The sequence below is a fragment of the Lynx rufus genome, unplaced genomic scaffold (genome assembly GCF_022079265.1).
Source record: "Lynx rufus isolate CCGP_SWC_20201006 ecotype Redwood Valley unplaced genomic scaffold, mLynRuf1.p SCAF_2, whole genome shotgun sequence".
Taxonomy (NCBI): Eukaryota; Metazoa; Chordata; class Mammalia; order Carnivora; family Felidae; genus Lynx; species Lynx rufus.
Window position 1 is genome coordinate 26,756,824 of NW_025814834.1, and position 22,653 is coordinate 26,779,476.

The 22,653-nt window shown below is 38.7% G+C and overlaps 1 protein-coding gene across 3 annotated transcripts in view; it reads right to left on the reverse strand.

The window, feature by feature from the left end:
* UNC80 (unc-80 homolog, NALCN channel complex subunit) overlaps positions 1-22,653 on the reverse strand; it is a 222,632-nt gene that overhangs the window by 77,936 nt on the left and 122,043 nt on the right. For all 3 annotated transcript variants that reach the window (XM_047085057.1, XM_047085055.1, XM_047085056.1), the window contains 6 exons: positions 15,295-15,402; positions 13,975-14,113; positions 4,545-4,726; positions 3,906-4,037; positions 1,713-1,899; positions 967-1,098 (listed from right to left, as the gene is read on the reverse strand). In XM_047085057.1, the coding sequence (XP_046941013.1) occupies positions 967-1,098; positions 1,713-1,899; positions 3,906-4,037; positions 4,545-4,726; positions 13,975-14,113; positions 15,295-15,402 (880 nt within the window). The remainder of the gene's footprint in view (positions 1-966; positions 1,099-1,712; positions 1,900-3,905; positions 4,038-4,544; positions 4,727-13,974; positions 14,114-15,294; positions 15,403-22,653) is intronic.

Below are 22,653 nucleotides of genomic sequence, written 5' to 3' on the forward strand. Positions count from 1 at the left end.
GGCCCAATCCCTATTTGTTGTGATTAATCCACATCGGTCATTTTTGAAGTTCCTGAGGGTTGTGCAGCTGAGGGTTGAGAACCACTGGTTTCTGTACAACTTTCTAATAACTTTATAAATCAGTAATGAAATTTATGTTATCATGAGGCAGTGAGTCCCAGACAGTTATTCATGAGTAGAGAAAACATACTTTTTAAATTCTTGGAATTGAAGGATATCACATTTCCCCCCTGGAATCAGATTTCATTACAGAAGTAACAGGAGCTGTGGTCTTCCTTTGATTTTTCAATTATTCCAGAAGAGCATCCTATAGCATTCTAGTGGATCTTGGCCACTCATTGGAATCTCCACCCGAGTAGATTTTAAAAATACTGATGTGTGGGTCCCATTCTTAGAAATTCTGATTTGATCTTGGGTGTGGCCTGGGTATTTTTTTAAAGCTCATCAGTTGATTGTAATGTGTAGCCAGGGATGAAACCCATCAGCAATATGATTACTTATAATGTAGTTAAAATAGAGCCAATTCAGGGGCACCTGGGTGGCGCAGTCGGCTAAGCGTCCGACTTCAGCCAGGTCACGATCTCGCGGTCCGTGAGTTCGAGCCCCGCGTCAGGCTCTGGGCTAATGGCTCAGAGCCTGGAGCCTGTTTCCGATTCTGTGTCTCCCTCTCTCTCTGCGCCTCCCCCGCTCATGCTCTGTCTCTCTCTGTCCCAAAAAATAAATAAACGTTAAAAAAAAAATTAAAAAAAATAGAGCCAATTCATAAAGGGTAAATTGCTGGGTAAAAAAAAAAAAAAAAAAAAAGAGTACCACTTAATCTAATATTTATTTTTTGAACTTTGAGTCATAAAACAAGTTATTTAATGAAGACAGTGTGGTGAAGTATAATAATAATATTAACTGGAAAATGTTTCAAAACACACACAAGTCATAAGCAATAAATAACAAATTTCTAAGAGGACACACCTTCGGCACTGACAGCTGAACGCACAGACCAGACTGACCCTCGGCGGAAGGAATAATTCCTATGGGAAGTGCTGGAGGTACAGGATGGACTCACAGACAGTCGACGGGATGCCAGATTGGTGACTTCTTCTACTGGCAAAGAAAATGAGGAATGTAACCTTTGGTTTTGTAACAAAAAAGTCATCATCGTCACAACTATAGCTGTACTTACATCACAGGTGTATACTGCTCTCAGAGCATAAGGCTTAAGTAAATTAGAGTGTACTTATGAATGGAAAAAAATATTTTAGAAAGAAAGGCAGAAACTTTGTCCCATAGATTCTACAAAAGCTGGGCAGAGAATCACTTAATTAGAATGGTTCATAAATTATTTTCTGATACCAACCAACAAATTGGCTGCATTTGTCAAGGTTGATAGTTAAAATGGACTAACCCCATTTTTAATGATGAAGGATTGATTGCATTCACTTCAATATACACTCTGGATTTAGCTGTTCTCTGAATCATAATCACGTCTTGGTTCATTATCATATTGGTTCATTCAATGTGACTAACTTCCTCCTCTGTAAACAAGCCAACTCTAGCAATTAAGAAAAGAACAACTTCCCTCCTCTTTCTTTGGATAGTGTCAGGAGGTGAGAAAGAGGGTGCATATCACCTTATATCACAGAAATGTTTATTTCAAAGCAAGTCCTTTTCATTCCCTGAGACTGAGCCCCCCAAGAAGTCCCATGTATAGAGGGCACCTTCTTCTTCTGGTTCTGAGTTGGGTGTGCAGGTGGGTTCATAGCAAGCCTCCTGGGTGATGGGGATGGCGGTGATGAGGCTGGCTTCTCTACCAAGACGTTTCTTCTCTTCCTCCTGTTGCAAGTTCTTTAAGATGTGTTCTGCTCTCTGATGGGAGCGGGACACAGCACGGGCTGAAAAGGATTTCTGTGGAGACATGAAGACCAGTTGATCTTATAGAAACTGTTTTGCAAGGTCATAGACATAAAGAGTGTTTCAATAGAATTACAAAATATGGTACTTTGTTCTCAGGAAATGGTAGGGCACCCATGGTCTAGTTTCATGGCTATTTGTTTTTCTATCAGATTTCCAGGTTGTATGTAACTAAGCTATTCATTTTCATTCAATGAGAATAATTCTTCAAGAATATCTATAAGTTTTGGGATTTCACCTTTAGAATTTGGGGTGATATCAATGATCCACTCTTTAAACATTAAAATGAAATAAAGAAGTTTAATATTTATTCCTTTCCATAATTTTTTGAAATGATTTTAAATGAAGGACATTTATTTCATAAAGGTTAATAAAAGAGAAAGAACCATGGAAAGGAGGAGGAAAGAGAGCTATCGCTTACATAAAACAATTGGTTATATGATTTATTTTATTTTTGTATCCTAACTACCACACTGTAAATATTTAATTATTGTAGGTAAATACAGTGGGACACTGTAAATACTTAACAGTATTTGTAGAAACAAAGTTAGTGAATAGAAATAATGAAAATTGATAGTGTTACTAAGGTTGAATGCAGGGTCTTAACATAAGACTAAAGGTTTCCTATGCAGAATGGCACAATAGCAATTAAGGGCATTAGATAGGCCACATGGCAATTTATTTGCAGAGCTAGGGGTTAAACTGATTTATTATATTAAGGTAAGGTAAGAATTATGTAATGAGAGAAAGAGAACTCTATCGAATCAGGGGTCTTGGCTTCAAATTCGTTGTGAACTTGGGATAGAGAGTGTGTTTGGCTCAAATGAATCCGTTGTCTATGCAGGAGACAAATCAAAGATCCTTATGCCAGGGGTTCAGATGCTGGATTTATTGTATATATGGAGAAAAAACCAGGTGTGCCTTTCTCTTTGGCATTAACACCATCAGATACAAAAGTACTATATGCAGAAGAATTAAAATATTTTGATGGGTTAAGAGCTCAAACAAACAGTTCTCCAAAGAGAACTACAATGTCAAGAAAATATGTGATGTGCAAAAACGTTCAAGCTAACTTCATATATCCAACAAACTTTTTAAAGAATTGTGAACAAAAAAAACCAATGACTTCGTTTTTTGTCAATCAAAGTGGCATTAAAAAATAATACTAGCTAATTTGAATAAAGACAAAACACTTTCCTATTCTATTTTACGTGGGTAAAATGATAAAATCTTCCTGGGGTTATTTTGCGAGGTGTATTTAAAATCTTTAATATTTATATACCAATTGCCCTAATTCCATGGGAATTTGTGCAAGAAAATAATCATAGATTTGTGCAAAGACGTATGTTCTTTTTCTCCTTTTTTGCTTTATTTTCCATATTTTCTACATTACTCTTGTAATTTAGAAAAATGCTATTCAACAGGTGAAAAAAGCATACTTTGAAGACTCATTTTTTTCAAAAGGCATATATTCTTGGTTCTATGAGTATGCCATGTTCTAAACTTAGCTGTTTATGAATTATATTACATATAGAGTGTCACGTTAAAGTACATTAAGACCTGAGGTCTCAGAGCGATATTTGTGATGATGATACTAATGATCAACAAAATGAAGAACAGACCAACATCCAAACAAAGAAAAAAAGAACTGCCAATTCAGTTCCTTTTCTTATCCAGGGTCACTCTCATTAACTTTTGGGTAGCTTGTGAATTACCAGTTAAACGAATGTGTTTGTGTTATAATAACTAGGGACAAAAGTGCTACCCTTGGCCAAGAAATCAATGCCCAATGTTTTTAACAGCTGTATAAGGTGGCTGCTATTGAGACTATGATTCTATTCATAAGAACAATGACCTTTTATGATTTTCATGGCTGATTTTCTGTGTTGTTATTCCATTCTTATGACAAGAATTAACAAACTGTCTCACATACTCATTGTCCTTCTCTCTTACATGTACACCAAGGAGCCTGAAGATACGAGAAAATGCCTGTTACTCACAGACTGGTCTTCATTAATGGGGTCCTGGACACTCCCGCTGCACTGAGGGACCCATGGGGGGTCAAACATTGGGACGGATGGCATTCCAAGCACTGGCGAGGGCAGGGTGAAGTTTATACTGGGAGGTGGGATCTGTTAGTTGACATCAGAAAAATGAAGTCAGGTGAAAAATAAACTAGAATGGGTCTGAAGTATAATTATGAAATAATATTATAGAGTACATGATGTTATAGAGTACAGGATGAACATCTCTGGGTCTCAGCTTATTCATTAAAAAATGAAAGGTTTTAACTCTATGTTCTTTATTTGTGTTAATTACTCCATCCTCCAAAAAAACATCTATATGTATAGATACAGCAAAGCGTCTGAAAGTTTATACCCCAAATTTTTATGTTTACCTCTTGGGATGGTAGTGGGATCTTGAGGTTTATAGAACATTGATTTTCTTACTTTACCACTCTTCTCTATTTCAATTATTAAAACAAGAATTCATGCATATATGAGTTAGGTTTACTTACATAATCAGAGAGAAAAAAGAAGCATCTCTTGGGCCACACACCATGGATTTGAGGTTCAAGGATTTAAACAAGTCTTGGGTTAGTGTGCTAATCTAATTCCTATGGGGGAAGTATCCCTCACCTTAAAAATCTGCTGTGCTCCTTCCTCCATCCGGGGCCAGACCTGGTAGCGAAACCTCCAGAGTGTGTGGAACTTGAGAACAGCATTCAGCCTCTGTACAGTCTCTGGGTGGTGGAACTCTGACATCAACATGTCAGACACAGCCTCAGGGACTTTCACCGCACACAGCAGGAACATGGCAGCTAGAGACGGCCAACAATTTGTCAGCTACACATCTTTTAAATTTGGTTGGTTCTTGGGGATGGGGACAAGTGGGGAGCTATTCTTGTGTCTTGAAAATGACTCCTGAGCTAATGCAGCCAGGCCACCGGCATTGGCAAAAGCACATCTTATTTCAGCTGCTGGAAACCAAACATAATACTTTGTGCCATCCACAATCTTCCTATATCTGGTGAGGGCAGTGACAGTGTGGTATTTCAGTAGAATACCTCATTCCAAGCAAAGCTTCCTTTGGCTCACAGTGCAAAGTGAATGTGTGAGGAAGCAAATGAAAAAAAGGCAATTATATACCGAAATATCCTTTTTAGAAAATGAAGGTGGCCATTAATCCACCTTCATAGTAATCCAGGGACAGTATGTAAAAATGTCCATTAAAAACTGTCCCAGTTACATTATATTAAAAATAAAATCCACATTGTAGACTGTATTAGAAACATCTACCCTTCTGAGAGATAGAAAAGATTGAGAAGCCCAAAGAGATTTCATGAATCATGATACCATTGTTGTTTTTAATTTTGGGGAAAGCCAAATATCAATATGAGAAAGGTCAAGTGCCCTGATAAGTTACAAAGTTAATGAATAATGGGGCAGAAAAAGACACTCTGTAGCATGGATGAATGAGCCAGTGTCAATCATAAAAACATAATTTAAAAATCTCTCTTGTACTTTTTCCTGGATCATCAAAAAAATACTCAGACAATTGTGTTAGGGTAGCTAGGATTGAGTGCCGGGTCTGAAACCTCTCTGCTATGTGTCCTTAGGAGAACCTCTCAACTTCTCTCAGCCTCTGTTTCTTTAGGGTCAGAAGGTCAATGATGATGATGATGATGATGATGATAGCTGCCTCCAAATTTGTTGTCAAAATAAGATAAAATAATGTATGAGAAAGTGCTCTGTGACACGAGAAGTCTACACACTTCTAAAGCAGGTTTCATTTTTTAGAGACAATGTGGCATATGGGAGGGACATCTATGTGTGTGCAGTCAGAAGACCTGGGTTTGGTTTCCCAGCCCTGCTGATTCTGAACTGTGTGCACTTGGATAAGCCCTTTGAACCCTCTTAGTTGCAGTTTGCTCATCTATAAAATAGTGGTTTCAAGGATCCAGTAAGACAACTGGTGTGCTATAGTTAGTTCTATAAGAAATGTTAGCTACTGTGACCATTAGCTTTTGATTATACTTTTCTTTATCCTACTAGTTCCTTAAATCTCCACTCTGTCTCCTTCCGTTACTTTTCTTCCAAGTGTGCTCTACTCTGTCTCAACTTTTAAACACCATGGTTGCTCTTTACATTATTGCAATTGAAGCTCTACCTCAATCTCTGTCCTGAAGCAATTTTCTGGTAATGATCACTAATCAGTAGACCCAGTGGTTTTGTTTGTTTGTTTGTTTGTTTTACAGCATTTGTTTCCTTTCAGTTTTTAACACCTTCATAAATATCTCTCTGATGAGCTCTCCTCTTTGGCTTCCATGGTTTGAGGTTGAGTTTTTCTCCTACTTTTCTGGTCATTTTCCAGGGTATTCTGCTGGCTGCTCCTCTTCCTGTCTCTGAAGGTAGAGAAGGTCAATGGCTTAGTGCTCATCCTTCTGCTCTTTCCTCTCTATAGATTCTTCCCTTGGAAATCTCATCCACTCTTACTGCTTCAGAGACCACATAGATCAGATTCCTCCCCCCCCCCAGTTTATCTCTACCTTTGACCTTTTCCTATTAGCTTTAATGTCACATCACTGGCTATATGTCGCCTTACTACTTCACTCATTGCTGCCACATTCGACTTGGTAACAACACATCCTCTATATATGACATTACTCATTGGCTCAGAACCCATGAGTGGTTTCCCACAGTTCAATGGAAAGTCCATACGTCCAAGTGTGTCTTTCAAGGTCTGTTACAATCTGATTCCCACTCATTTATCTAATAATGGACTGGGGACTCCTCTACAAAAGCCACCCCAGTCTCAGTTCCTCTTCATGCTTTCCAAATAAGACCCATGCATTTCCACAGCCCATGTGGCTTTGCATACACCATCTTCTTCTAGCTTTTATTAAAGCCCGGTCTACCTGTTCATATCTTCCATGAAAGTTTCCATGGCTGTCTCATATCTGGGAAGTGTGCCTTTCCCTACAGCTCTCCCTGAGAAACATGTGGTAGAGAAGCAAAAATCTAAGCTTTAATGTGAACAAAAATATTTTACAAGACATTTGTTGCAGTGTAGTATAAAAATCCAGAAGAAACCTAAATTTCCATTAGTAGGTCCAGGTTAAATAAATTATTATGTCCATTCATTCAATGAAATATTTGGTAGCCATTAAAAAGAATGAGGTGAATCTATAAGCAGATGTTAAAAATGGTTTCCTAGGGAGTGCTTCTAACAACTTCTCATTGGGTGCTGCCCAATTTGAATTGTTTTTTGTGCAAATAAACTCTTCAAATTTTTAGTATACCCCAGTTTATCTTTTAACAGTTCTAGTGTCACAAGAGGCAACCAAAGGGGACCCTGATGGCCCCCAGGAGCAATGAGCAACCAGGTATAGGTACCTATGGAGCCCCTGAACTTGCTGCTTTCTTGCTACCTACCTTCAGAGGTTATGGGTAAGTCTCTTCCTGGTCCTAGATCCTAGCTCTGTAGCTTCTGCATTATGGGCTTATAGACTTTATTTGAGCATTTCTTTTTCTGTATTGGGTCTGGAAACTGGCCTGAGTTAGCCTGGGTCAGACTGAGTTGCAAGGACTGATTCAGATTTAGAAACGGGACTGGGTCTGGGGTCAGAAGTAAACTGGACTGGTCTAATATGAGGCCTCAGGTGGATAAAATTTTGTTTTAAGGCTGAACAAGTAAGGTTAACCTTACCAAAGATAGTCTTGAATCACGAAGCCACAGTGGATAACTTAATCATCTCAGATAAGCTCATTCATTTATGAAAGGCCCTAAAGAAAAAAGGGTCTCAGCCAGGCACTCACTATAATTGTTATTTGGGATGGCTCTGGATTTGGGGAGGGTAGTATGTTTTGCATCATCTTTGTCCCCTCTTGTGTCCATGGGGTTGTTCAGTACTGCCAGAAATATTTACTATTTGTCTCAGATGAAACCTGAGAAATTATTCAAAAGGATTTATTCATTCATTCATTCATTCATTCAAGTAGCTCTATGGTCAGAAGTTGGCCAAATTGGAAATTGATATTCAGAGCTCCATAGAAACTTTTTCTTTTAGGGCTTCTCTCCTAAGTCAAAATGAAACTAAGAGCCTGGAGGGATAGAAACATTCTGAAGCCACTGTGGAAGGATTTACTAAAACATTCCAAAGAAACACAGCCATAAATCTAGAACATAGGAATCTTGATTTCCATCTTAGTTGATTTCCCAGATATAAAGAAGCAATTTGAGGATAATGTAGTTGGATGGCTGGGTAAGCATCTTGATGTTCAAATTACAACATAGTTCTTTGAGGAATTAATAAATTATCTTCTACTTATCAAACAAAAACAGAAATGCAGCCCTAGAAACAAAACATACCTATCTTCTCTACCAATCTCTAAACCCCTATTCATCTCAAAAGGCTTTCAGATATTATAAGAAATGTGGATTTAGGGAACAAAAGCCCTTCTTGAAGAAATTTACATCCTTTCTGTGTGCCTTTGAGATGTAAATGTTCTATCTGGTCTTCCCTAGAAACCTAGAGCCAAGTCGAAATGCAAACTTCAGGGAGGTGATTTTTATCAGAAAAAAAAAAAAAAAGGAAACTACTTGAGAAATTAGGTGAATGAAAATCTTTAGTCTTTTCCACAAATATCGGTAAAAGAATTAGCCATCTGAGCAAGTAATCTTAACTTATTCTATCTGCCAGAAACACACTTTAGATCCAAATGTTTTTTTCATAAACTAGTCAGTTTTGCATTATCACACCTGTCTCATGACAAAAATTTTAAAGCAAATGCTACAAGATCTCTGTGTCTGTCTATATATTTATGTATGTCTATGCATGTATGTTGCAGATGTGTGATATATTCCTACTCCAGATGATATTGCCAAAATTAATTTGTAAAGAACTCTATTTATTGGATTAAAGATAAATAAGCACTTATATAAATCAAATATACTCTCAGAAATATAGAAACTAAATGAAATGTTTTTCAAGTTCAAAAACAAACAAAAAACAGAACAAAATCTGAATGGTGTGAAAAGAATTGTTTGAAGGCTTATAGAAAGGAATCTTTGAAAAGAAATTTTACATGTGGCTGGAATAGACGTATTTAAATTTTTAAATAATGAGATTTTTTAAAATGTTTATTTATTTTTGAGAGAGACAGAAACAGAGTATGAGCGGGGGTGGGGCAGAGAGAGAGGGAGACACAGAATCTGAAGCAGGCTCCAGGATCTGAGCTGCCAGCACAGAGCCAGACGCAGAACTCGAACTCACAAACTCACAAACTGTGAGATGATGACCTGAGTTGAAGTCGGACGCTTAACTGACTGAGTCACCCAGGCGTCCCTAAATAATGAGTTTTAATATTAAAAACACACTGGTTGGGGCGCCTGGGTGGCGCAGTCGGTTAAGCGTCCGACTTCAGCCAGGTCACGATCTCGCGGTCGGTGAGTTCGAGCCCCGCGTCGGGCTCTGGGCTGATGGCTCGGAGCCTGGAGCCTGCTTCCGAGTCTGTGTCTCCCTCTCTCTCTGCCCCTCCCCCGTTCATGCTCTGTCTCTCTCTGTCCCAAAAATAAATAAACGTTGAAAAAAAAAATTTAAAAACACACTGGTAAAAAAATTAGAATTTGGTTTTGTCTCACCAAAACAAAACAAAACAAAACAAAACAAAAAAAAACCAAACTTTTCGTGGACTATTAGTCAGCTTTTCATAAAAGATTGTGAAAAGTGTTTTTTTTTTTTGTTTTTTACCTTTTGGATAATCTACCTGGAAAATGAAGGTTTTATGCCTTGCCAAAATAATTTACTGTGCTTCATGTTGTCTTTATCAGCTCTTTAATAACTCAAAAAAACTCAATCCTTTTATTATTAAAAGAGCTAAATTTGGTTCACAACTATGTAACTTCCTGTATTTACCTTTAAAATCCATTGTGGCTTAAATAGATAATTAATATTATTTCATAATGATCTGAGATCCTACTTAGTCAAATGTTCAAACTTTTTGACATTTTGGCAACTTCCCCAAATCAAATTCTAAATGAAGTCTTTTTGATTTCAAAGTAACTTTGGGTTTTCCCAGAGGGTCTCTAGAAAATCTCAAAGAATGTCTCTCATCTCTGAAGAGAGATGTTAAACTAATTAGGTTTATTTGGCATGTTAAATTATGTGGAAGCATTGTCAAGTAAGAAGTGTTAATAAACATTCTTAAGTTATATATGTATGGATATATATTACCAATACAGGTATTCCAGAAACTGTTCAAAGTTTCTAGGAAGTTGTTAATACTCTCATGGTCCAATTATTATCCTAAATTATTGCATACCATAGAAATAACTCATTTTCTTTACCAAATGAACTCCCATCAGATCTTTAATCATGGCCACTTTTTAAAAGTCTTTTTGTCATTTGTAGACAGTTCTTGTTTTATTCTGATGCTTTGACAAAAAGCATCTTCAGAAAGATTCATGGTAAGATCATAAAACTGAACTGGTTAAGCATTTCCAGAACTAATGGAAAAACAATTCAAGTAGAACAAGAATTAATGATATGAGATTGAATGTACTGATGAGGATGATTAAAATTTTAAATAACTTTTTCTTTGAAACATTACTGGTTCCTTAATGTTTTATTTTTCCAGATTTAAAGATACTTTTTTCTCTTTTCTCTTAAGCTATCTATGACTTAACGGTAATTTTATAAACCATATTGAAATAAAACATTCACTTTTCTCCTCACCTGATTCCTCCAGAATTCAGAAACTCATTGAGTATTCTTACTTTCATGACAATGTAATTATTTGCATAAGTTCAATAAGAACCTGTTTTTCATATAAGAGGGCACAACTGGAAACATTTGTTTTATCACTGAGACTTTGACTGGAATATTGTATTTGAGAATATGCATAAAATCAGATTTGACCAGACAATTTTAAAGAAGTAAGGTTGACTTTATGGAGCCAATAACAGCTCATTGGAAAAACTGGCCTGGTACCTTGCTTACAGGATTCCCTGCAACCTTACCAGGTGAGTAAGAAAGGTCATTTCTGGGAAGGCCCAGGAAACTCAAGATATCCTGGGGACCTCAAGAAGATTGAAATTCAGCCAAATCTATAGGTATTCCAGGTGAAGTCTCATATTGAGTTCTTCTCTTGGCTTCTCAGTCTGGAGAGGTTTTTATTTTTGTTTTTTCCTGATTTTTTTAATGTTTTTTTTATTTTTGAGACAGAGAGAGACAGAGCATGAGTTGGGGAGGGGAAGAGAGAGAGGCAGGCACAGAATCTGAAGCAGGCTCCAGGCTCTGAGCTGTCAGCAAGAGCTTGACATGGGGCTTGGACCCACAAACCATGAGATCATGACCTGAGCTGAAGTTGGACACTTAACCTACTGAGCCACCCAGGCACCCTTGGAGAGTTTTTTAAAATCCAATCTATGAGTCTTATAAAAAGTTCCAGCAAAACAGATTTGAAATAAGCCTATATGTTCAATCACTATTCCTGCTGTACTTAGGTAAATAATAAGGTCACGTTTAATGAAACTAGATTTATTTTGCAAACAAATTAATTAGTCTTACAGTGATTATCTTTGATAGAAATGAACGTGATTGTAAAGGAAAAATTATGTTGTAGTAAAAAATTGTAACACTTGTGAATATCAGATTCCAGTCCTGTTCATTGTCATTGACGTTATTTATCTGTACACCCAACTAGATCTTGAATCTCCTATTTTCCTTAAATGTCTGGCCACCACTCCCAAACTAATGTTCCCCACTTTCTGATTTGGAATCACTAAGAACAAAAACTGTCCTTGAATGTCCTTGGAAGGGACCATACCAGTTCCTCTTTACTACCCAGATGGCGGCCAAACTTCAGGGACTTGAATGGTCGGTCTACATCCTTCATGAGAGAGTTTCTCTAAACTCTTGGAACTGCATACCAGCTGGAGATCTAACCTTAAAATTGACTAGGGAGCTTCCTCCTCGGATAGAGATTGCATTTTGGGGACAGCTTTCTCAAGATCGCAGATCAAGATCATCATCTCCAATATTAAACTGTTACTCCTTTTGCCTTTTTGCTACTTGCTTTTTTCTGTTAATGAACAGGAAAGACAGTGCTTGTCAGCTCTGACAACTATGGCTACATCTACTGCTAAGGCCATAGCTGTACAACAAAATCTCTGTATTTTCCTGGTAAGGTGGTTTCAGATAATAAAATTGCTTCAGATTACTTATCGTCTAAACACAGAAACTTCTGTGCATGATAAAATAGCCCTTGCTGCACCTGGCTCAAAACATCTGGCATTGTAGCAAATACAAGAAATTAACAAATAAGCCACTTGGCTAAAAACAGGCACATTAACTGATACCAACTAGTTTGGGTCATGGAGACCCTGGCTGAGGAGCACCCTTCAGTCTCTTGGCATTATATTCCTAATAGTTACCATTATAGTCTCCCCGGTGTGCCATGTTCTCTCAGTGTTCTTAAATGCACGGTCACAGCATCAACCATATATTACATGGTCTCACTTGCTCAGAAGAGCAGAAAGAAGATGAACAAAGAGGGAAATAGTAAAAACGATTGTTTTATGGATCTGACATCATAACCTATGAGTTTCACAATGAAATAAGAGCAACTTAACTCTGATCTGACTGAGGGTAGCACTAATACCAAATTTTTGGATCTCTCATATATGAGAGGATGACCACAAGGGGAAATTTGTTCATTAAACAAGGAGGCCATTAGAATGATGTGGCATTAATCCTGCAGTGACCTATGTAAGCCAGCAAGAATCTAAGCCTGTAAGTGCCTTAAGGTTACAAATCATAAAGCTAAAAGCCATAAAAGCCAACTAGGCTTTTAGCTATAGCCAGTCAATAATTGCCTTACTTTGCTTCTGTCATTTTTCCTTAAAAAATTTTTTTAATGTTTATTTTTGAGAGAGAGAGAGAGAGAGGACAGAGTGTGAGCAGGGGAGGGGCAGACAGATTAGGAGACAAAGATTCTGAAGCAGGCTCTAGGCTCTGAGCTGTCAGCACATAGCTCGATATGGGGCTTGAACCTGTGAACTGCGAGATCATGACCTGAGCTGAAGTTGGATGCTCAACAGATCGAGCCAGCCAGGTGGCCCACCTTTTTCTATAAAAGACCCTCCCTGAGCTCCTGTTGGTAAAGCACTCCCAGTTTGGTGCTGCCTGATTTGAATAGATTTTTCTTCAAATAAATTCTTAAAAAAAATCTAGATATAAAAGAAAAAATGGAAAGTTCAAAAGTCTTTATGATATGTCTTATTTGTGTGAAAGAGAAAACACAACATATACATTGGTACTTAGGTATATATCTATATCTATATCTATATAGATCTATATAGATCTATATATACATATATATAGATCTATATATACATATATGTATATATATGTATATATATAGTGTACCCTAGCAGGACTCCTGAAAAACTTAAAAATTGTCACTTCTGGGGAAGAGACTGAGAGTCATGAGGAAGAGATACTTTTAGCTTCATACACTTACGTATTATTTGAGATTTTACCATGTACATTATGGAATTAAAACAACTATATAAAACTAAAAGAATATGTACAAAAAGTGGAAAAAACATGAAAACCCCACATTTTGCATGTCCTTTTTACTAGCTGTGTGTCTTTGGCTATGTCACCCACATTTCAACAAATCTGTTTCGATATTCTCATTTGGACATAAAATATTACTTGTATCGATTTAGTGAAGTTAATGATGACGGCTCACGGTAAATGGGAGATCACAACACACACAAAAAAGTTCTCTTTTTGTGAAGCACGGCGGAAATGCAGGTTCTGGGGATAATCACTCTTTGTAATTTGGTAAGGCCACAGAGAGCCACACTGCTCTTGTGCAGTCTACGGGGTAAACGTAAAGGGTGGGTGGCACCTCAGCCTCCCTCCCTGTAGTGCACAGCTCTGTCTCGAGTTCTAGCAATTGCTCTGGGTCTGACCTTGGAATGAAAGGGAGTGGATGTGCGTCTCAGTTAAACACCCAGGATGAGTGGCAAGCAGGGTCCCGGGTGCTCTGTCTTTACCTGCCGCCCCTGCCATGTGCTCATCCATGCTGAGCAGAAGCTCCCAGGCAGCTGGCTGGATGTCTCCGTACATCTCCTCTGTCAGAATCGGTGCTGCCTTGATTAGCAGAGATAAAGGGGCAGGAGACAGGCTCATCACCTGGGAAGAGATGGAAGTCACGTCTTAAAATCTTCGAAGACACTGATTGCTGCACTCCTCTTGGAACCTACGTGCCGCATCCCTTCTCTGCTTTCCTTAAATGACTGTAAAATGCTTCCTAAAATGGGAGCATATTTATTGGCATGGTGTATAATAAGCTTTATACCTCATTAGTTGATTACAATTACAAAACGACACGCTACTTTTAAAATGCTTTCACCGCAAAAACTATTCTGCAGCCACCTAAGAAATAAGCTGTAGGATGAGCTCTATGAGAAAAGCCAGTACATCTTTGTGTTAAAAGTCCTGATGGGCTTTCAAAGCGTCCTATTTTCCTTTCTCTTAGGACTTGAGGTCCACTGAAGACAGTGAGCAGCCTCTAATTTACAAAGGAGTTCCATTCAGAACGTCAGTTTTCTAAGCCAGTAAATGTGGATGACATGTTCCCTTTAAAACATTGTGTACTGTAGTTAATGCCCCAGATTAGGCCACAAAAACCATATTGAATCCATTATTTCAGATACTTTAGGTGATAAATGTAGGTTCTGGACAGTCTAGGTCTTTAACCGTTTTAAATACTTTCCAGAAACACAAGTTGTTTTTCTTCCCTCCCTGCCACCCGCCCCCCCCCCCCCCCCACCCTGCTGCCTGACTCGGGAATACACGTAATGATTTAGAGTTTAGGGTTTAGGCTGTAATAACAATATAACAATGTGTCAAGCACTGGATAAGTAGTTAAGTGTACTACCTCTTTTAATCCAGGCAATAATCCCCCTATTATGGATGAGGCAAATAAGACCAAGAGACATTGAACAACTTGCCCAAGGTCCCAGAGCCAGAGCGGCAGATGCGGGATTTGAACCCAGAAAATCACATCCTCAGAGCGGTGAGCATGGCTACCACACGCTGGTGGGGGATTAGCTCCATGGAGTGGGGTGAGTGAGAGGAGACATGTTCCAGCCACATTCCCCAAGCCGGGCTCTGTGGAAGCTTGCTGGCTAACGAGAAGGGATTTTTTTTTCCCTGCAATTTCCTGCAATAGAGACCCACCAATTAAAGGGGTCTCTATGCTAACACTATGCCAACTGGCCCCGTCGGTCTCAAGCATTAGTAAAAAGGATATTTGGCGCCCTCCTCCCCCATGACTGCTCCATGAATGTTTCTGATCCAGATGTCAATACCTGCAGTCTGATGTATTTCAGCATTCCAGAGTCCTTTTTCCCTTCCAGGTTGGCATCAGAAACTCTCTTCTTCAGAGAAGGTGTCCTCAGGCATGACTTCTCTGAGCACTGCAAAGAACAGGAGATCAGTGACAAAGAGTGTCACATCCTCTCAAGGCCAACAGTGCTGTTTTCCCCCAGTCTCCAAACAACCATCTTCTTCTTTTTTTCTTGCTTATATTTTTAAAATGCTTTTATTTATTTTTTGAGAGAGCAGAGCATAAGCGGGGGAGGGGCAGAGAGAGAGGGACAGAGGATCTGAAGCAGGCTCTGCACTGACAGGCTGACAGCAGTGAGCCTGATGTGGGGCTTGAACTCACAACCTGTGAGATCATGACCTGAGCCAAAGTCAGACGCTCAACCAACTGAGCCACCCACGCACCCCACGACTATCTTCTTCTAGCGGGGGGGGGCAGTTTAGGCCTTTTTGGAGGCCCACACTTTCTGAAACTGATGAAAACAGCTCATTTTGGTATGAAAGAGAGCTCAGAGATAGTTAGCTACAAGCTCCTCTTTTGCCACAGAGGCCCAGAGAAGCGGAATAACTTGACCAAGTTACAAAGCTGGCCATTAGCGGAATTAAAACAAGACAAGGATCTGTTGACTTCCATCTCAGGACCCATTGTATCCCAGAAAGCTGTTTAAAACCACAAATCTTAAAAAAAAAAATCAGTTAAAACTTAATAGCTCTTTTACGGGGTTGGATGTTACAAGGTGGCCATTTGGTCATGGAAGAAAGAACGTATTTCATAAAGGAGTGTTGGGAAGTAAGAAATAGACTCATCAAGGAAGTATAAGTCCACAGCATTTATTATCTAGGCCTGAACTGTAAGGTAAAATGATTTCTTTAAAAATCCAAACTCATTTGAAAAACAAAAGCAAAAACCACACACGCCTATGGGAGGCAGCAACTCTTCTTTCAAATTGTCTCCTCAACCAGGGTACCAAATAAAATGGACTCATCTGCATAAACACGGAGGAGGCAGTTCTCTGACTCTCTGAATGCCGAGGGATGGGGTGGACAGAGCAGCTGGGAGAATGATCGTTCCTAATGGTGACAGGCTCTTGCTTATTTATACTGAGTCTTGATCACTCCTCATTTTGCACCCTGGGCTGTGCAAAGAGGGAATCCATCCTTCTACACGGAACAAACGCTCATTTGTTTTTCCACAGCCATGTCAATGAAACACTTTCTCCCTCCATGCTGGGGGAAAAAACTGAGCTCCTCAAGAATTTTTGAGCAGAACTGCACAGTGTTAGAGATGGAGATATTTGAAAGAAAAGACATATCTAAAAGTACCTGCATATTCCAAGAAAGTCTTTCAAAGCTGAAAAAACACCTTAGACAATGCATCTGGTGTGTGACTAGTAAGGAATGAACTTTTAGAATGAATCTACTTCGAAACAAATGAACCAGAGCTCTTGCTCTGTTTTCTAAATATAAAAACACGGGGGCACATACTTGGGAACACATCTCATTTGAGGAGATAAATCCGGGATTGCGTTTTTTTCCTGTAAATGTAAAAACAATATACAGTAATATACATGCTTGTTTTATAATTTAGAAACTGTTCTAAAATCATATGGCAGTAACTTACCATATAAATATAGAGGTTTATTTGACTTCCTGTTTTAAAAATTCAAGGTATTTTAAAAGTGACATCTCTCTTTTATTCTTTCTATTTACAAAACTATACATGTATATTGTAGAACATCTGGAAAACACAGAAAAACTTGGAAGAAGAAAAGAATATGTCTATGATCCCTAATCCAGTGATGCCCATTATTTTGTTCCTTTCAGCTTTTTTCTACTCTGTGCCTCTTAACACAGTGGTGAGCATGTTATGTATGTGACATACAAGTTTAAACACTTCATTTTATCAGGATCTTATAATGAATATTTCCCTAGGTCATTACAATTATTTTAAAATATGATTTTCAAAGTTTATTAATAGTTCACCCCTTTCTCCTCTGGCCGGACATTTTGCCTTTTTCAGGGTTACTTTTGAATTTACTTCTTGATTAAATTATATGTTTTTTAATCAGGCAGATACCAGCTTAGAATAAAAAGGGTGAACATTCATGTTTGCCTCTGACACTCTGGTAAATGTAGGATTCTGTTTAATCCTATTAACTAGGGACAGAAGGTATATGTCAAGCTTCTCAGATCTCAAACATTTAATATTCTGGCATGCTTCCCTAGGAAGTATGGTGTATTCTGGTGCCTCATCATAGTTAGGATGCTTGTTTTAGAGGAAAGGGAAGGTAATTAGAAGGGCTTTCAGACTAAGGTGATGGGCTAGGCATTCTTCCCACATGACTTGTTGAGGTTTGAAATGTAGGTATCGAAGATGGGTACTTGTGTGATAAGCACTTGGTATGTACCCAACTCTCTCTACTGATGTGACCCCTAACTCAGACCGACAAGGCTATCATCAGTGGCTTTTTAGATTTAGTAACTTGATGTAAAACTTGGTTAGAAGAGAGCTAGGAGCTAGATGGAGCAGGAGACTAGTTCTGAAGGCATCTATTGGTTGTTGGTGTTTCATGGAAGAGTAAGAAATTTCACTGGACTGTGAGTTGCATATGCTCGTTGGAATTACACATCCAACTGGGACCTGTAAAGAAACCCGAGACTGTAATCCAAGACCAAAGGACAGAATGTACCACTAATAGAGGATAGCACTCATTGTTGACTCAATCTACCCAAGGGAGATATGGTCAATGGGAGGCAGCTAGACAGCCCCATGAGATGTCAGGGATCCTGGGGCATGCTTGCTGTGGCATGGCATAGATCTTGGACCACTGCCACTTTCTTCTCTCTGTGTGTCTTGGGATATATATTCACCATATTTGGCTCTGGGACTTCTCTCCTCATTCTGACCATTATTGGTTAAAGTTGCAATGCAAAACCAATTATTTGACTGGCCAGAGGTTTATCCCTTGGGATGTTTGGATCACAAAGAGGAGGAGTTGAGCCCACCAAATTCCTGTCCTAGGGAATTAAGGGGCACAGAGTCTGATTCATGTGGTGACGGTTGCTGGGGCTGAGAAATGATAATGCAACCTGGAGATTTTCAGGTTATACACAAGATGAATAAACATGAGGAGCAGGTCAGGGGACAGAGATGGGTGAGCAGGTGGAGATACAGAAAAAAGCAGAGATGAGACACTATATCCATTCTGATAGGGACCACAGCTTTCTCATTCCTTTGAGGCTCAGCTATTTCCTGGTCTGTCCCTGGTTTCATGAGATTCTGCTGTGCCCCTTGGAGAAACTCTAATTATTTGAACAAGTTTCAGGGAGATTCTTCCAATAAAAGATTATTGACCAGAGAGGCATAATACTTAATTACTTTAAGTAAAAAATGTACTTACTCATTTAATAATTCAAGACTGCTTATTAAGAATTAGCCATATGCCAGGAACTGAGCTAACTTTTGGGCATATGCTGAGGAGCAAAACTCCCTTGGTGCTTGCCTTCACGGAGAGTATATCTCACTCGGAGGGACAGATAGCAAGCAAGGAAACAAATGAAAAATCATATAAGCACAAATGCCCCGAATGATGATTTGCTATGGAAATAATGGGGTATTTAAAACCAAAGAAAATTGGAGCCAGTCTACCAAGATCTCTGGGAAAGAGATCTTCCCAGAAACATGTTTCATGACGAGAGAAGTCCAATTATTTCCCTAAAGATAACCAAGACCTTTGTGCCTCACACATCTTTGACACATGAGTATGAATGGGAAGACATTCTGGCAGATGAAGTCAAGGCCCAGGGTCTGCTCTTGGTCTCAACAATAGTCTCTTCCACAGCTTTGGAAAAACATTAGTCCTGCAGGAAACCAGTTGGCCTCTTGCCACTTTCATTGGCTTTGCAGAATTTACTGATGCTGCGCCCTTTCTTTTTTGGGCATGTATCACTTTTTACAGCCCTTTCCTTTCTGGCTGAAAGGAAAAGAAAATTTTTGTTTTATCTACTCCTTTTTTTCATCGGCAAGCACTAATTCAACATTTACTCTGTCCAAAACATAGCATTGGACAAGATACAAATGTGTAGGAAAGTCAAAGAATTCTTTGGTGAAGGTAATACATACATACATATATATATATATATATATATATATATATATATATATATATATATATAGTTTATAAAAACCTCCTAAGCTTGGAAGTGCACTAAAATAGACTAGCAGGATGTACAGTGACTCTCTGAGCATTGAAATGTAGATTAGCAGATTGATCAGAGTTACATGCGTTACAAAATGTACTAGCTGCCACAAATATATTCTGCGATAAAAACCAATTTAAAAGGAAACAGGAATGAAATATCAATTGCTCATAAGGTTCAATTTTAATCAGAATCACTGCTTTTATTCTTGATTTACTGCCTACTCTGTTTTCATTTTGACCCTAGAAATGTGGGCATTGTTCGATAACGTGACAGATTCAGCACAGGAAATGGAAACATCAGGAGGGAACAAAAAAGAGCTTGCACAGGAGGCTGGCATTTTGAAAATAAAATGTTTATCACAGCAGACTCAATATATTTTTTTTCAGCTCTTCACCTGCATTACTAATTTAAATATGTTAAGATTAGAGGACGCCTAACTCCTGCTTTACATTCTCTTCCTCTTTCCCAAAATGTGAGCATCATCTAAGGTTGGTAAGACTCTTCTGCTTCAGGCCAGCATCCTTGTCAGGTCTGAGGTAAAGGGCACTCATGAACTAGAGAGCCCACTCAGCCATTCAGTATTTGTTGTCTCTGTGCTGTAGGAGAACTCTAGTACATACCACATGGGATACAAAGTGTATAAGACTGCCAATTTTCCAGAACTTTCTAATTAAGTGGCAGAGGAGAAATGGGGATATAAAGAGCCCCATTTTGTAGGCAGAGTGATCTTTTTGTTTTTTTAATTTTTTAAAATTTATTTTGAGAGAGACAGAGTGAGGGGGTGGGCAGAGAGAGAGGGAGGGAGAGGATCCCAAGCAGGCTCCACACTGTCAGTGCTGAGCCCAACACAGGGCTTGAACCCATGAACCATGAGATCATGACCTGAGCCAAAACCAAGAGTCAGACGCCTAACTGACAGAGCCACCCAGGTGCCCCAGGAAGAGTGATCTTAAAATTCTCAGAGTCTGATGCTACGCATGGGATAAAGACTAAAGTCCTTCCCAGAGCCTGGGTGGCCCCATGTTGTCTGATCTGCCTGTGCTGCATGCACGGAAGTCCCCTGTGTTCCAGCCACGGTCCTTTGTACTCCTCTTCTCTCAGGTTGGAAAATTCCATATTCAGTTAATATTCATGCATCCTTCAGTCAAAGCTCACTCGTTATTCTTATTTCCCTTAACAAGTTCAAAGTCTTGTTCATAAGCTGTCTCAGCACAGTGTGTTTCTTTTTCCTTGCACTTACTGCTGTTGCAGTTTTATAGCAATTTGAGATGTTTATTTGATTAATGTTTGTCTTTCCAACTAGACTGAGTGTATCATATGAAGACAGGGGCCATATTGCTTTTGCCCATTATTACACGCAGCACATAAAATGGACCCAGCATGTCCATAGGTTCTTTAAAAATTTGAAGGTACACATGGATGGATGGATGGATGGATGGATGGATGGATGAATTAATGAATGAATAATTGAATGAAAAATGAGAAAAGCACAAGTAAAATGCCATTGTAACTTAGAGAAAGGAGGGAATGAAAATAACATTAATTATCCACCATCGTATGCCCTGTGGTTAACTCTAGGAAGATCATAAATGATTTCAAGGAGGAGGTGGAATTTGAATTGGATCTTGAAGGATGTTTGAGTTTGGCCACATATGTATTACAGGTGAAGGTATAGTTGGAGCAGTAAGAAATCTCAAAGTGTGTATGATGAACAGTGAACATTGATTTACGTTAGTATATTTTTGCAAGTCCAACATACATGGTTTTCTCCTAAAACTAAGGGAGTTTTTATATGAAGGAGAACTTAACCTAAATAAAAATACATATACATAACTATGTACATACATACAGATACAAATATATGTATAGGTGTATATTTTTCTTTTTATAACATCACTAACAGTTTGTGTAGTTACCCACATTGATCTAGTCCCCCCATGATCTTCCCTCAGAGTATGTGTAGTTTGAATACCATGAAATACAATAGAGTCTAGTAAAAAAAGCTCTGGATTTGATATTCCATATTTCTAAATTAAAGTGTAGCTGAATATGTTATAGATGTGAGCTGAGACAATCCCATCCTTCTGAGCCTCAACTTTTTCATCTGTAAAATAGGGAGAACAGCTTCTCCTGCACAAGGTTTGTAAGAATCAAAAAGCACTCTATCCATGATATATACCTGCATTATAGCCTCACATATATGTTTTGGAAAAAAAAATACTGGAATATCACATCCCAGAAGGCAAATAGCACACTTATAAGATGTATGAAATACAGATTTTTTTTCTCTAGGATCTTTTGTATTACCCCAAATTTCTTCAGTGAAGTGTAAAATAATTTAAAAAATTCCTTTGCAAAAATTCCTTTGCATTACAAAGTGCTACATGCATGACCCAACTGTGAATTTTTTGTTATTGCTCATATTCTCTAGTTGTTTGATTTATATTTTATTACCATCCCCCACTCCACCAAACCTGGTTTGCAAACTCCTTAGTAGAAAGATCCTGTGCTCCTACTTATTTATTTTTTATTTCTTCCAGAATATCTGGTCTCATATTGTGCCAACAGCAGGTGCACAATGAATGCTCACTGAAATGAATAGGTATTATACCAAAACCTCTTTGTAAAACCGCTTGTGAGGAGCAGCTGCTGGGGCAGCCAGAGGCACTCAGTCAGGCATCTTGGCCATCACGCCTGTTCAGGGGCAGGTGGGTGACTCGGGGCCTCCCTGGCAGGGGCACGGCAGCCCTGGTCACTGTCTTCATCTTCTGCCAGCTCAGCTGCTCAGTGTACTCATCAGGAAAGTGCAGCTCAATGTTTAGAAAACGTAATAGTTTCTTAAAGGAATTTCCTGTAGTCTGATTTGACCTAGATTACTCAATTATTTATCTGTAAATAGTTGGACCATTTGTTACTTATTTCTTAATACATAACTGTATCAGTTTCCTGTTAACTGCTGCAACAAATCACTACAAACTTCATGGCATAAAACAATAAGTATTTATTATCTTACGGTTCTCGAGGTCAGATCTAAAATGGATTGGCAGGGCTGTGTTCTTTCTGGAGGCTCTAGGGAATCATCCATTTCTTTGTCTTTTCTGGCTTCTAGAGGGTGCCCCATTCTGTGGCTCATGGCCCTG